Source organism: Silurus meridionalis, chromosome 7 (genome assembly GCF_014805685.1).
Source record: "Silurus meridionalis isolate SWU-2019-XX chromosome 7, ASM1480568v1, whole genome shotgun sequence".
NCBI lineage: Eukaryota > Metazoa > Chordata > Actinopteri > Siluriformes > Siluridae > Silurus > Silurus meridionalis.
In genome coordinates, this window is record NC_060890.1 from 18,697,546 (window position 1) to 18,713,216 (window position 15,671).

A 15,671-nucleotide genomic window follows, 5' to 3' on the forward strand; every position below is an offset into this window, starting at 1 on the left:
TATGGAAGAGATCAGACATGTAATATACTCCTAAACAGAGAAACACAACCAAATAAAATTTTATTACTGATTAAAATAATGTGTTTTGCAGTTCGGCCCTTAAACAACATAGAAAGTTAAGGAGATGCTGTAACTCCTTCTTTTTGGAAGTGGTCTCTCGGTTTTGTTTCTCCAAAGGACAACAACCCAAAGAGGACCTGGTGGAGCTGCTGTTCTCTCTGCTAATCTCAGCACAGGGTAGGTGCTTTTTATTTATTGATGGATACCACATAGGTGTTTTTGAGGGAAGCTAAATATTGTGCTGCCTTAATTAAGAATATTGTTTTGTGCATGTGGATGTTTGCACATATTTGTTTTGTAGGAGACGTGTATAAGACAAGAGAGCTAACCCCCTTCCTGGAATGTGTTGACCAGAATCCTGTGGTACGCTCGGTGTTGCCTAAACTCTTACTGCAATACAGGTATCAATTGCTTTGAAAACAGACACACAAACACACACATATATATATAAGTATTATATGATTGAATGTTGCACACAATATTTTTTCAGTTTTGACCTGGTAAAGGGCCATATTCAGACATATTTGAAAAACCTGGAGGACAAACTACTGAATGATGAGGATAGGATGGAACTTTACAGACTTTTTGTCAACTGTTTCCAGGTATGTCATTCTTTCCATAGGTTTTCAATGTTTACTATTCGTACTACTTCTATAGCCATGATAACCATGATTATGATTATAATCATCTCAATTAGGTAAAACAATACAAGGCAGTACTACTCACCATTAGTAAATATAAACAGTCAAAGCAAACCTGATTTTATGCTGATTTGCAAATATTTTCAGAAAATGTAAAGCATAAACCTAAAGTTCTTCATAATTTGAAATGAAAAGGTTTTACACTTAAAAATGAGTAACTAAATAAAATTGGTTTTTGGTATGACTATATGATTGTTTTTGAGGAACTCAGCTGCAGTATTGTGAGTTGTTATGTGGTCAATTAAAATGTAAAAAAATGTGGATATTGTAGAACCTTGTGTTTGTGTGATGGTGGGTGAGAAAGTGTACTTGGAGCGAAATTTGGACCTTACTGGTTTTTAGGGTGCTTTTCAGAAATCTCTCTACATCCCAACAAATATAATACACAATCTGAATACATTACAATGGAAGTTTCATGGAAGTTGGAAAATGTTTTTATTTAAATTCTTTTTTATAAATCTTGATATTAATTATTTAAATATTTTTGCAACAGTGTAGGTAATTTAATGGTATGAAGATTTACTTTGACTAAACAAATATATGCTTTATTTTAATTTATTTCCATATTATCATTTATGTTCAGCTCAGCTTCTCCAAACATTCAGCTGAAATACAGACAATCTTCTAAGACTTGCCAAAAGTGTTCTAGTTGAATATTTCTGGATCCAAGTTCAATAGGATATAAGTGCTCCATGATAGATAAAACTCCAGCTGACTATTTGTTCTCTAAATAATGCTTTCAAAGCGTGGACGTATCAATCAGGTCATTGTTTTGTTAAATGTTAAGATGGTTAGAATTAGCTACAGTCCAGAGAGAATTTCATTAAATTAAATTTGTAATGGTAGCCTGTTGGTTTAATATTTATTTCACCCAGAATAAGTCTGCAACTTTTCCTGCACCAAAACAACCCCAAAACATTAAGCTTGTTAAAACTCCATGTTTGACTGTGCAGTAATTTTGAGAAAGTCTGGTAACTTCATCTTTCCTGTTCTCTTTGCTATATAAGTTCTTGTGTTAGAGCCAAAAATGTGAAATTTGGACTCATCTGTCCACAGAACAACTTCTTGTCATTTACTGTCTAATTCTTGTGTGTTTTGCCTTTGACCTAGTTTGTTGCAAAGAAACAAAAGGAACAGGCACCATATTCATATAAAATACATATAAAACACTATGTAATTCCACATTTATATTGCATTGTTGCCTTATTTTAATACCATAATTTGCAATTTTAGATTTTATTTGTCTATATTATTTTCCTTTTTTTGTGCATTTACAACCTCCTTCATTAATTGTATTTGCTTCAGGTATATGCATGCTTGTGTGTAAATATATTCCTGTGTGGGGTTTTTCCAGGATACTTTGCTTTGTGTGGGCTGGGGTGAAACTCTGGAAGCAAAGAACTTCAGCGGCGTCAGCGGGATGACATAAACTTTCTCAACCGATTGGCTCGCAAGCAGACGCCATCCAGAGAACAGCAGCCGGCTGAGTTTCTCCTGTCCATGGCTCATTTAAGGATGTGTCTGGACACTGCGGCTCGTATTCTGCCCAGGGCTGTTCGCCATAAGAGTGGTGAGGCTAAGAAGATTTTCATAAACCTATGAAAGTATGCATGTAGTGTACCAAATGCTACTGTACATTAAGCCTGTTTGCTCAACATAGATATGATCACTCCAAAAATGGTTTATAGTATTATGGTATGTAGGTATGTTTGTATAGTGTTAATCATGATGTTGGTGAAATGTTGTGTGCTTCTTCAGGGGGATGTCTGGAATGGGAGAGAGACTGTTAGAGGAGATAAAGGCCATCTTTAATTATGCTCAGAATGACTGGTATAGAGTCTACCTTCTCAGAACACTTAACAGGCAGGCGGGCACAGACTGTGTCCAGGCCGTGATGAATAGCACCGCTTATGAGTGGATCTTCCCTCCTGAGATCCTGCGACTACAGGTGAGTGTGGCTCAATCTGGAGCTTTCCATTTATTATGAATAGCACATTATTCTATAATCTTTACCTCTGCATGTTTCCTGTTTGAAGAGGTTGATTCCTATGGAGGTGGATCGATTTCTGTGCTGCGGTGAGCAGTATCGCACTATCAGAGATGGAGTGGGTCAGGTGTTGCTGGAATCCAACAGTGATGCACTTAAAGCCACACTACAGGTCACTAAACAAAAGAAGGATATATCATTGCTTTACTTATAGACCTGGAGCATAGTACACTTTATTTCCTTGAAATCAAGACAAGTACATTTTACTCTCATTACAACTCTATGCCTCCAGGACCTCTGTGTTAAATACTAGAACATATTTAAAACATATAAAATTAACTGAAGAACAGTCTGGAAATGTTACAGTAAAACAACCTACTGTATCTAAAGCAAATGTAATCTACATGTAAACCTTCTAAATAAATGTAATGTAGGTTTAAAGGTTTACATTTAACCAATTAATACTTTCAATCTGAATGTTAATTCCAACTCTGGGGCATACTTATCTTGTTCACTCAAACATGTAAATCTTGTGGGCAGAAAAGTTTCCCAAAATATCAGATGCTCTTTATCCGATAAACAAAACTTCTCTGGCATTAGACAATGTCAGCACAAGCATTCTGTGGGTTAAGCACTAGAGAGAATACTGAAGAAATTAACTTGACTGAAATTCAGATTCTTAGAGCAAATAGCTTATGTTAAATTCCACATATGTTGCTAAGTAACCTTTAATCTTCATGTTTGATCAAGTCTACTGAAATTCTTTATAAACCTGTAATTCCAAATATTCTTTTTTGCTGTAATTTTATTGAGACAGTTTAATGCTTTAATAACAAGTGTATGCTTGTGTGTTTTTCTCCAGAATGTGAGCTGTTCGGTGTCTATGAAGTGTGTTCTTCTAGTTTTGGCTTTGTTCAGACAGGTAACTTGTCGCCTACGATCACCTGAATCAGCCATGCGCCCTGGAGCACAGGTAAAAAAAAAAAATTCTGAAAAAGTTGATGTCATATTCATCAATGCCATTGCCTTCTTTATCATCTTAATAATTTAAGAACCATGATACATAAATCTCATTTTTTTCCCACTCTGAAGTAAAAGCAGAGGCATCCTCAATATATTGCGAAATATCAAAGTCCAGTCATAACAAATGCTGGATAAGTGATTTGCTAAGCATATTTAAATCTTTTTTCTGTTTTCCTAAACAGGATTTAGCGATGCTGAATGACATTGTGAGAGAGAGCACAAAAGGGCATCTGCGTGACCTCTGCACCAGTCTGTTAGATGAAGGTCTCATGCCACACCTGCATGTCTGTGCAAATGAATCAGCAGAGAGACGTCTTCTCCTGGAGCTCCTGGTTCATGCTATCGCTGTGTTCCACAGTGGGAGTAGACTTCTCTTTCCTTATCACCTCATTGCCTCTAGGCCAGAAATGATGAGGGTAAGAAAAAGTAAATTAATCAATGGGCAGAAAATAGACGTATAACTTTGTAAGATTATAGTGTTAAAGCTTTTTTTAAATCTCATTTTCGCAAACTGTTTTTTTTTTTTTTTTATATATATATATATATATATATATATATATATATATATATATATATATATACACAGTATATACAGTTGGTTTGAGCCATCTTTTAATCTAATCCTATAAAACTCCAAAATATTTAGCCTCCTATACATATTTAATTTTATTCTCCTTATATAATCAGCACACATTTAGATTTTAACTATGTGCAAAGAACTGTACAGAGAAATGAAAAATATGAAAGTAAAAATACTGAAAAATTTATGAAAACAGACAGAAACAATTTGTGAAAATATTAAATAATTAAAATATATTAAAAAATGTATCAACTTTGGTACATGTTTGTGTATTATAAGTTATATTTTAAGTGTAAATGGGGAATTGTACAGTACAGTACAGGTGAAAAATACAGGATGACAAGATGTACTATAACAGATTAACTTTGCATTGGTATATCAAAACATAACTGACTTTATGAAAACTTTAAATTCAATCAAAAATTCGCAGTGTGAAATGAAATGATTTCTGTATTCATCCAGGAAGCTTTTCTTCCCACTATGCCAGAGGACAACACCAGTAAGGTCATTCAGTGGCTAAAAGAACCAAACCTGAAGAAGTACTGTAAGTTTTTAAAGGAACAAAGATATTTAGCTTAAATATGTAGCACCTGTTATCATGTTATATGGTCATATCTGAATTATGTTTATACTAGTGAAATGTTTGGACACCCCTGCTAATAAAATATTTTTAAAATGTTTTAAATATTTATTATGAAATATTTTTGTTGTTTTGGAATAATAATCTAATTTAACATTTTTGGGATGAATTGTAACAATGACTGCACCCTAGGAATAATCACCTACATCAATACCTGACTTAACCAAAGTGGCTGAATGAGCACAAATCTCCACAAGCACACTCCTAAATCTAGTAAAACATATTCTCACTAGATTGGAGGTGACTTTGTGTTACAAATGGACACTAAATGTTGAATGGGATGTCCAAAAAAACACATGAACTTTATGGTCAGGTGACCACTTATGAATCTTAGATCTACAAACCTATTTTTCCACATAATGTATTCAATGATCAAGAAAAATGTTACACAAATCAAAAAGCGCTTGTCTTATTTTCAACATAAGCTTTTTTTTTTTTTTTTTAATGAAAACTCCCTTTTTGAGGAATCTTTTAATTAATTAATTTTGAGAAATTCAATTAATAATTTTAAATAAATGTTGAAAATAAAATCAGACATAAATGTGTATATATATTTACTATTTCCATTTACTGTAGTAGATGAATTACTTAATGTATTTTGAGTATCAAAATGTCTTTGGAGCACCAAAAAAAATATATTGTCAGATTTGTCCAGATTTTAAATGGTAGTTTATATAATTTCAAGTTGACATAAGCAGATATTTAATGACATGTCTTTTCTTTTTTTCATATTAAACTACAGATTGTAAAAATGGTCATATGTCTTTGGTTGGTGAGGTAAGACACAGTTTTATCTCTAATTGTTTAAATAATCTTTTTGTTTATTTCAATATGACTATGTAAAATAATAAAAAAAGTTATAATAATAATAAAAATAGTTCTTGAAGTTTTAAGGTTTTTTTCCTCTGTTAGTGTGGGAAGCCAGTGGTTGAGGCAAAGTGTGACACATGCCGAGTGCCTATTGGAGGCTTAAATCACCGAGCAGTTCCTGGATTCACTCTTGTCCATGGCAATGTGGGTGATCAGACCCGACCAGGCCATATTCTGGATAATGCTGTTCGTAGATCTGAAGCTCCAAACAGAGATCTGAGTATGCCCCAGTCCTGTGTGCTACGTCTCTTCCTTCATCTGGCCATGCTGCATGGATCCTATCTCAATCAGCAGGTACTCATTTAAAAATGAGAGTATCAAATAATGATTCAGACAATGCATTTAAAATGTAGGTTTAGCTTATCTCTTAAAAACGATGTAATTATTATAAACAAAAATTATTAAATATGATACATATTTATTGGTATGAAAAAAGATTGATATCAGATATAGTATTCTAGGCAATTAGGTAAGATGATTTAGTGTAATTACAAACAAATGGTCTTTGTTAGTGATAACAATAACAATTATTATGTGAATCTTTGCAGGGTATAAGTGCAATCATTCACCCAACTGTTGACAATGCCCGTGAGTTTCTGTGGCACCATCTTGAAAAGGACATGGAGGTTCTGGGAAAGACTTTGAATCTGAATTGTGATGACACAGCCATCACAGTTCATCTGATCCTGAACACCTCAGCAGGTCTGCCCACAGGTCTGTGAGCTATTTCATAGTAAATAAATAATGTACTATGAGATGCATGACATGCCATGCTGCTCATTGTTTATGCAAGCTGCTAAGAACGTTCCAGAAATGTTAACTAAAATACGATGTTGTACTGTATTGTCGAAAGGTATTTGCCTTCAAATGTACTGAAGTTTCCAAAGTACTATGATTTTTTAAGGCTATAATGTTCCTATTATTGTTTTCGTCACAAGATTTACCATAATCAGCACAGTTTATGTGAAAGGACTCTAATGTTACTCTTAGCACACCAATCTGTTAACAGAATGATATTAATTAAAATACTGATTAGTATCTATTCAAATGATCATGAACCCAAAACCTTTTTTCACCTACTTTTTATAAATTTATGGAGATAAATTTACGGGTGTTGTGGCAAGTTAGAGTCAGGAGTTTCTTCCATCACTTATTCCTCTCAAAATGTTCTGCTTGCTGTTGAACTGATGCTGAACTGTATGTTGGTACTTAGTAGATACCACCAAGCGACAATAAAACAAGTTTAAAACAGAGCTTGTGCTCTACCCTGATTGGTGGCTTGCTGCGTGGTTAACCAGTTAAGTTTTTATCCACTCATAATTAAACAAAAATGACTGATTTTGCCAAATGTAGGTGAGTTAAAAAATAACATAGTAAAGTGAAAGTCTTCCTAAATGGAAATACTTCTGTGTAGTACAGATATGTAAAAAAGCTACAGTAATGAATTACATTTACTTTTCACATCACATTTACTGTTAAAACATATAAAAATTATGTGGTCGCCATCGAAACCATCACATGCCACAGCAAGCTCATGACAGAAAACAAGGTTTAGTCAAGTGAAGTAAAGTTAAATGGTTATTTTAACCATACACAGCTGTTACAGTACACAGGGTAATGAAACAATGGTCCTAGTGCTAAATAAAACAACACATGAGTGTACCATTAGATAACAGAGCAGTACATAGAGTGCAGTTTTTATCTTAAGATGCAACAAAATACAACCTGCTGTTTATGCAAATAGATTAATTGTGTCCACTTTATGATGTATCGCACGTTTAGAGAAGTAAATATGACTAAAGCGCAGCTTTTTAATTTGCATTAGCTTAGTTTAACCATTTTGAAGTTATGTCTCAGAACAATGCTTTTTCTTTTGTTGTTTTTAAAGCTGTAAAATTTGTTTTATGGTGCGTTTGCACCTTAAGCATTCATTTTGAGTCTCTTTGAGTGATTGATGATGAATAATGATTAATAATGATTAAGTGATTAATCATTAATAATAATGAATGAAATGAAATTATATTATAACCCCACCCACCACACACACACACACACACACACACACACACACACACACACACACACACACACACATAGACACACAGAGACACATATCATAGAACAATGTATCAGCAAAAGATTTTGAAATATATATTTGGGGGAAAAAAAAATTTACATGACCAAGTAAAATAGCATGACAATGTCTTTTTCATGGACAACAAAGCTCTACTGTAAATCAAATCTAAATGGGATCTCAATTAAACAGGACCTAAAGAATGTTCAGAACTATGCTCATTCACACCATGTTTTATACCTTACTAGTTCATGTCAATCAGGGGGCTACAGAATGGTCTTCTCGAAATGCCCGTGAGCAGTGGGAGAAGCAGTTTTGCAAAACAGTCATCGATCCCGTTCTAAAGGTCAGTTTGCAGAAATCACATTGTTCTGGATTTTTGCATCAATATTTTTAGTAAATTTGTTTTACCTATAAATATCTAAATAAAATTAACCAGAGCAGCAGCAAGCTGTCTAAAACCATTTCACTCTGGCTCTGCATATTTAAGTCATGTTTTCTGATTTCTTTCTATATTCAGGATTTGAACAGACACTTAAATGATGCTCAGGAACACGTGGCAGCTGATGATAAGCTCTCCAATAGCTCCCTGATGAAGATGTTAAAAGGAGATCCTCGTTTGCTCCTTCCTCTCCCTTCTGAATGTCCCACCCATCATGCGTGTTTCTGGACTCCTCCTGACACCCTGAGTGTGGAACACCTTTCCCAGCTGATTGCCCAAAAGCAGGCACAGAAACAAGTTCCTCTTCTTTCGCTGTTCCTCAATAAAGTAAGTAGAATCTACATTTTTTTGCGATAACATTTTAAAGGATTTGTCCAACTTTTTCAATGAATTTAAGATTAAAAGAACAACAGTGTATTTAATATAAATAATTTTAGCAACTCATGCAGAGATAAAATGGTTGAGTGAATAGTCAACTGAATACTGAATAGTCTTGTGTCTGTGTGACAGGTGTGGTACATAAGACACCTGGCATGTCTGCCTGATCTGGCAGCCCTGTTGTCGGACCTGATCCGAATAGTCCGAATAGATGCTGAGACACACTCTTCCCCCATCGCCACACTGCTGCTTAACATTCCTGCAGGTATCTATATTTAAGATCGAGTAACACAACCAAGACCTAGTGAAATGAATCTATCCTTCTGCTGTTTTGTAAAACATCAACATAATACAATCCAGTGTGTTCTTATAACATATATAACATGTGTCATTAGGCCTCCAGAGGAATACACTCAAAAAAAGGCTACAGACGTTTTTCAGGGTGTGGAACCATCTCAAAGTGGAGATAGCTAATAACAGTGAGTGCTAAATACTGAAAATACTGAACGGTGCAGTGTGTGTGTGGGGTGGAGTGCAATTGATGTGCACCAGCCAGTTTTCTTGAGATATCCTACATTTCTGGAAAGAATGAAAACTCTAATTTAATTTGCTGATGGTGTAGTAAAGGTGAGTTTGTAAATGTATGTGTGTTTGGTGTGTGTTAGCTGCTGTAGGTGTGGATCCAGTATTGTGTGAGAAGGACATAACCATGGACAGCTCTTTTCTGTTTCTCTGCCTGAGCCGTCATGGACCAGGCTCATGTCTCCACGCTCTCATCGACCTGCTTTCAGACACGCACAACAGCCTGGTGCGAGAAGCTCAGAAACTCAGTCATCAGGAAAACAGGTATGTCACATTTTCATGTGTGAGGTTTTTTTGGTTTTTCTTAAAAAGAAAAATCTACAACATTTTATCCTGTTTGTTACTTGTGTGCTCTTATGACCTGCAGTGACTACAGTGTTCCTGTTGGGATGGTGTCTGAAAACCAATTGGCACTGTGCCACCCAGAGAAGGAGCTGCTGCCCCTGGTGTTAGCTCACTGCCAATACACTCTGGTGAAGGGTCAACAAACTGCCAGTGACTATGACCTTCAGGCTATTGAGAAACAATTTTACAGACGCTTCTTAGCTGGCAAGCCACTCATCCAAACAGTAAGTAAACTCCTTTATTTTAACAATCTATTAAACCATGTTTTTAATGCTTTATTAACATTAACTTACTAAATAAAAAAAATTCCTTATAAATGCATATCATGATGAGTTTGATCAGTATTGGAAGCATAACTATTTATCAAAATCATCAACAGAAAGCAACCTTTGTTTTACATATTAATAAAATCACTCGCTTTAAATAAATACAGTAGCTGTGGTAACTGATTGGATATTTGAAAATGCTAAATATAAGACATTAAACAATGTATTATTCGCTGCAGCACGGGTTTGATCCCCGGTCAGGGAACCAACCCCAGCCACTCTTAGTGCCGGTCCTAAGCCTGGATAAATGGGGAGGGTTGCGTTAGGAAGGACATCCAGCGTAAAAACGTGCCAAATCAAACATGCGGATGGTCCGCTGTGGCGGCCCCTAATGGGAAAAGCCGAAAGAAAGAAACAATGTTTTATTCAAGGAAACCAAACGTTATGATTATGTTTAAAATCGTGTTACAGGCAAATGTGTTACAGCCTTTATAATATAAAATACACATTTTCTAACAAATAAATCTAAAGTGTAGCTTATAAACGAAGTCAATTTATTCTGTTTTTAATTTGTTAATCTTATTTGTTTAACGCTTGCAGGATACCGAAAAGTATCTGAAGAGACATCATCAAGATTTTTCAGAGGTTTTAAAAGATGTTAGAAGCAAGATTCCACAGGTGAACACTAAGCATTTTACATTTTATGTACCTTTCCACATAAAGTCCATCTTGATTGCACCTAAACAACTAAAGTTGAATTAAATATTATAGATCTCTGGCATTTAGACATAACATCATTCCAAATTACACTTGAAACTGCTGGGACAATTTGTAGACATATATGAAATATAATTTCTCCTCTTTTTTTCTGCTCAGGAGCCTCTGAAAGGTTCAGCATGCAACTCGATAAGAACCGGGCTGCGCTCCTTCACTGATGTGTGTGATGCCGTGCGTGCTCTGGAAATTGGTCTACGTTTCCTGGGTAAAACTGGAGGACGTCCCAATTTCCTTCTACTATCCTATCTCCATGATTCACTCAAGATGCAGCAACACATCTCCAGCAGTATTGCCAAGGTCAGTATTACAGCTGCCTGCTTTGTGTAATCTACTCCACTTCCACTAATGCATTCACACCTGAGACTAAATTATCAAGCTTTTTAAAAATATGAAACTAGTCCCCTATTTAAGATGGAGATACGGTACGGTGACTTCATCGTAAGTCAAACATGTCATAAGTCTGAGATGCTACTGTCTTTCCTACCTTTCCTTTCATGCTGATTTATAATTTTCATTTTCTGCTCTAAACTGATGGCTTTCCTCTTCTTTTTTCCCTACAAGTAGGAGACATACCTGGGCGCTTGGAAGACTTTTTTTATCACTAAAATTGCTGTTTAAAACCGTTTGAAACAGAATAAAATACACACTGAGACAACTTTACTCCGTCGACTGCTAGCGAGAGTGGGGCATCTCACAGGGTGAGAGAAACGCTCATCCCAGCTGCGCGTCCAACTGTTGCTTGTGTCTGTGCGAAATTGTAAATATTTGTACAATTTTGTCGTATCGCTATTGTCATCGTAAGATCGTAACCGTAATCGTAAATTAAGTCGAACCATCGTAACTCGAGGACCAGCTGTATATATATATATATATATATTTTGCCATAAAATTAGCTCATTAATATTATTAATACTGTTGCAAAATTTCTAATAGAAAGTAAATCCTTAGATAACTAGACATTATTACTGTTTAATAATAATCAGTAATAACTTTTTTCATAACATTTTTCATTCTTTTTTTTTTTATCCAGTAATTTATTACTTTTCATTAGCATGCAAATATTCTTTTTGATTTATTTCCTCTTTCTTTTAATACACTTATGTTTGTGGCACAATTTAAGATTTCTTTTTCTCTCTCCTCTCCCCTAAATGTTGTCAAGCAGCCAAGATATTTAGTTGTCTGAAATAGGTAGCGTTGTTCTAAACTGGAGTAAAGGGTAAGTTTAAAGTGCATTTACATCAGGCACAGGGGTGTGTCTGTATCAGTTTAGTGCTCCAGATGAACTGAACTGTTAAAGATTGGGACAAGTTTTCATCTGTTCATTTGGGTGAGTCTGTGCCAAGTCTCAGAACACCGGAGACTGGTGTGTGTGAAAATCCCAGATCAGTGGCTTTTGCAATACTCAAACACTATGCCATGGCAGAGGTTACTAAGATCACACTATGTGAGCATTAACTGAAACTTGACCTGCATCTGCATGATATTATGCACTGCTGTAACACGATTGGTGGAATGGATAACTGTATGAATGGCAGATTTTTAGGTATTCCTCAGAAAGTGACTAGTAAGTCAGTGAGGAAAACCTAAAATGCAAGTATGTGACTCCATGTGTGAGCATGTGTTCTATTTTAAAACAGAAAACAAAGGGTTGATTTGGCCTAGTTTTCAGTCGAGTTTTATCGATTACAAATAAAATGCATTTTTATTTTATTTGTGTATGTTTTTTTGTGTTTGTAGGCTCTGGCAGATATCAGGCTTGATCAGTGTACTGCCACATGGCAGCTGTTGACCTGCTGGATGAGTGAGCTGAAGCTGAAGGGAGGACAGGTGAATTCATCCACTCCATGTACACACTGCATGGAATACAAATTTAAAGCAGATTTTCTACACACAAGATTTTAAGGTTTTAAAGAACAACAAATAAACTTTACATTTACAAAGCGATTTCCACTATGAAATAATACAAAGAACAAAGAAATAGTACAGGAAAGTATTGAAGGCTATATTTGTTACATGGAATGTGAAGAATGCTTAAAGTTTGCATTCTTACAGTAAGTTGTTTTTGATTAAACAACAAAAAAAAATTACTTTTGATAAGAGCATGTGAGTAATGTATCACTGTGTAAATCTAAAGCATAAAACATCAATTTAAATCACAAACTTTTAAAGGATTTCTCACTGTCCCAGAATTGTTTCAGCATCACCACAGTTTTCTCTTGTACAGTAGCTGTTTCTATCTACAACAGAATATCCTAATTGTACAGCCTGGCATCTCAGTACAATAGTAATACAAGCTTGTGATTATGATCATAATGCAGCTTGTGATTCAATTTTATTAATGTGTATTGGTATTCAGACCAAATAGGCATTTAAATAAAAAAAAAATAAAAAAATCCAATGAAGTTACCTTCTGCTCACCCATTTTGGTCTGTCCCTAATTCCGCTTGCCAACCTTTAACCTGGGCTGACCCTGAATGGGGAAGAGGGGCCCAAGCTGTGCCGTAAATCCAGAGAAAGTGTTTGCCAGAGTGTGCCAGGCTTTTGTTCAAAGCATGTGTCGCAGACTGCAGATTGAAGCCATTTGACCTCGTGCTTTAGCGTGTTGGAATGAAGCCTGCTGGAATGAGGAGTGTAGTGTTATTTTGGATGTTGTGTCATCCTGCAAATATCATTTGGCTTAGGGAGAAATTCTCTCAAACATATACATAGCATGATCATATTCAAGTAATTATCTATCTATCTATCTATCTATCTATCTATCTATCTATCTATCTATCTATCTATCTATCTATCTATCTATCTATCTATCTATCTATATATATATATATATATATATATATACATATATGTGTATATTTTATTTTAATTATGCATAGGACCCTATGCCAAGACTTTGTGAAGAGTATAAAGAGGCACTTTCTACTGATAACATGAAAGAGTTGAACAAGTTCCTGGACATCACTGATGTCAACATTTTTACTCTGGAGCTTCATGAGATCCTGCTTTTGAAGACAAACATCACCTCAGAGGACAGATACTTTCCACAGTGGGAGTGAGTATTCTTTTTTTTTACATCCATCTGCCATTCAGCTTGCTTGTCTGCTTTTTCTCCTAACAAAAATCCCTGCCACACTTGGGGTCAGAGAATCATCAAGTATTCATTGGTCACATATGGTTACAAACATTGTTTCTATGGCATTCGCATTTGTGATCAGACAGAAGCACTGAGGGTGTTATTTACTTTGGGCAGAGTTTAATAGCAACCATTGTTTTCCATCCAAATTTGGTTTTAGGTTTTTAAAAAAGCAGCCAATACTGAAAAACATGTTCAAAGGCACTCTGATCTAGTAGACAGAGGTGGCATTATCGATTTGTTAATCGAGAAAGAATTTAAAATCTGCTGGAGTGTGCCACCGAATTTTATTTTTCTTAACAAATACCCAGAACTTCATCACAAAGACTAAGAAGTGCCTTTAAGCTTTTGTTCCTGTGTGGGTGCCTCTAATCACAGCAAAGAAGGCTTCCTCCACCTTGTGGTCCCCTGGGGATCAAGAGCCTTTTGACTACACAGGGCCACACTTTGACCCCTCCAGACTTCCATCTGTCAGTCCCAGCCTTCTAGAGCCACCTCCCAAATAGGCAGCTGGCCAAGCAGTAAAACAGAATGCGTGTGCCATGAACAATAGGACTGCAATTCTAACTGTTGCTTCTCCCCCAATTCTGTTCTTTATTTTCAGCATTAGAAACACTCTGGAATTACATTTGGAAAATAAAGGAGCTCCTGTCCTGCCTGGACTAGACAATCTTTCAGATAAGATCATTTTGAGCAATGGTGCAGAGGTCTGGAGACTTGCTGTAAACTTTAAGAGATGATGGTGTTCCTAAAACTATTAAGCAGCCAACATTAAACTATATATGTTTCTGCTATATATGTATATTGCACCCTCTGACTTTATGTGAATTGTCTCAGGACATTAATGTTTATTAATTTCAGAGTAGTTCTGGAATTACTCAGTACCATTTATTGTTTTACCCCGATGCATTTAAAATGATGTTGTGCTTACTATATTCACTGATGTCAAATCTAGTGGGGTACTGCCAAATAATGAGAATGTTATTGTTAATTAAACTCAGTCTATTCTTATTTTTGTTCTTCCTTTCTGAATGTAGCACAAGTCTAGAATCGTTTGCACTTCTAACCATTCCCCAGAGTTGTATGTAAGCTTTTGTGAAAAAAAAAATAAAGATTTGCTACATTAATGTGTGGCTGTGTCCGATTCATATTTGAAGCAGGCCATATTTTGGCGGTGCTAAAATGCTGTACAAAGACATGAGGTTGTTGAAAAAAACAAGTCATTTTTTCCCCAATATTGTATCTGCATTATTGATATTATTATTATCAATAGTGTTATTATTCTTGTTTTTCTTCTTAATTTATTATTGTTATTATTATTATTATTAGTAGTAGTATCTATCTATCTATCTATCTATCTATCTATCTATCTATCTATCTATCTATCTATCTATCTACCTGTCTGTCTGTCCATCCATTCATCTATCTATCTATCTATCTATCTATCTATCTATCTATCTATCTATCTATCTGTCTGTCTGTCTGTCTGTCTGTCTGTCTGTCTGTCTGTCTGTCTGTCTGTCTGTCTGTCCGTCCATCCATCCATCTATCTATCTATCTATCTATCTATCTATCTATCTATCTATCTATCTATCTATCTATCTATCTATCTATCTATCTATCTATCATTTTATTTAATTTGATATTGCCTGTTAATTTGCTCTAAAGCATCTCTGAGCTTCAACCAAACATCAGTTTAGCCATTTTTTTATTTTTTTATTTCTCCAATCAAATCCACCAATCATATTGCTAATTCCGACCCACTGTATCCGAGTAACCGCCAATAGGAGAAAAACATGGGTGGCGTTCCTGT

At 35.3% G+C, this 15,671-nt stretch overlaps 1 protein-coding gene across 1 annotated transcript in view; it reads left to right on the forward strand.

Moving 5' to 3' along the window:
- rnf213b (ring finger protein 213b) overlaps positions 1-14,985 on the forward strand; it is a 38,826-nt gene extending 23,841 nt beyond the window's left edge. The window contains 24 exon segments of the mRNA XM_046854484.1: positions 92-237; positions 362-461; positions 551-662; positions 2,116-2,161; positions 2,164-2,365; positions 2,544-2,709; positions 2,798-2,920; positions 3,611-3,721; positions 3,954-4,187; positions 4,814-4,895; positions 5,734-5,768; positions 5,904-6,155; positions 6,410-6,575; positions 8,184-8,281; positions 8,456-8,704; positions 8,888-9,020; positions 9,151-9,234; positions 9,421-9,601; positions 9,705-9,906; positions 10,549-10,626; positions 10,825-11,022; positions 12,463-12,552; positions 13,602-13,777; positions 14,463-14,985. Of these exon segments, the coding sequence (XP_046710440.1) occupies positions 92-237; positions 362-461; positions 551-662; positions 2,116-2,161; positions 2,164-2,365; positions 2,544-2,709; positions 2,798-2,920; positions 3,611-3,721; positions 3,954-4,187; positions 4,814-4,895; positions 5,734-5,768; positions 5,904-6,155; positions 6,410-6,575; positions 8,184-8,281; positions 8,456-8,704; positions 8,888-9,020; positions 9,151-9,234; positions 9,421-9,601; positions 9,705-9,906; positions 10,549-10,626; positions 10,825-11,022; positions 12,463-12,552; positions 13,602-13,777; positions 14,463-14,598 (3,400 nt within the window). The 3' untranslated portion in view covers positions 14,599-14,985.
- The last annotated feature ends 686 nt before the right edge of the window (positions 14,986-15,671 follow it).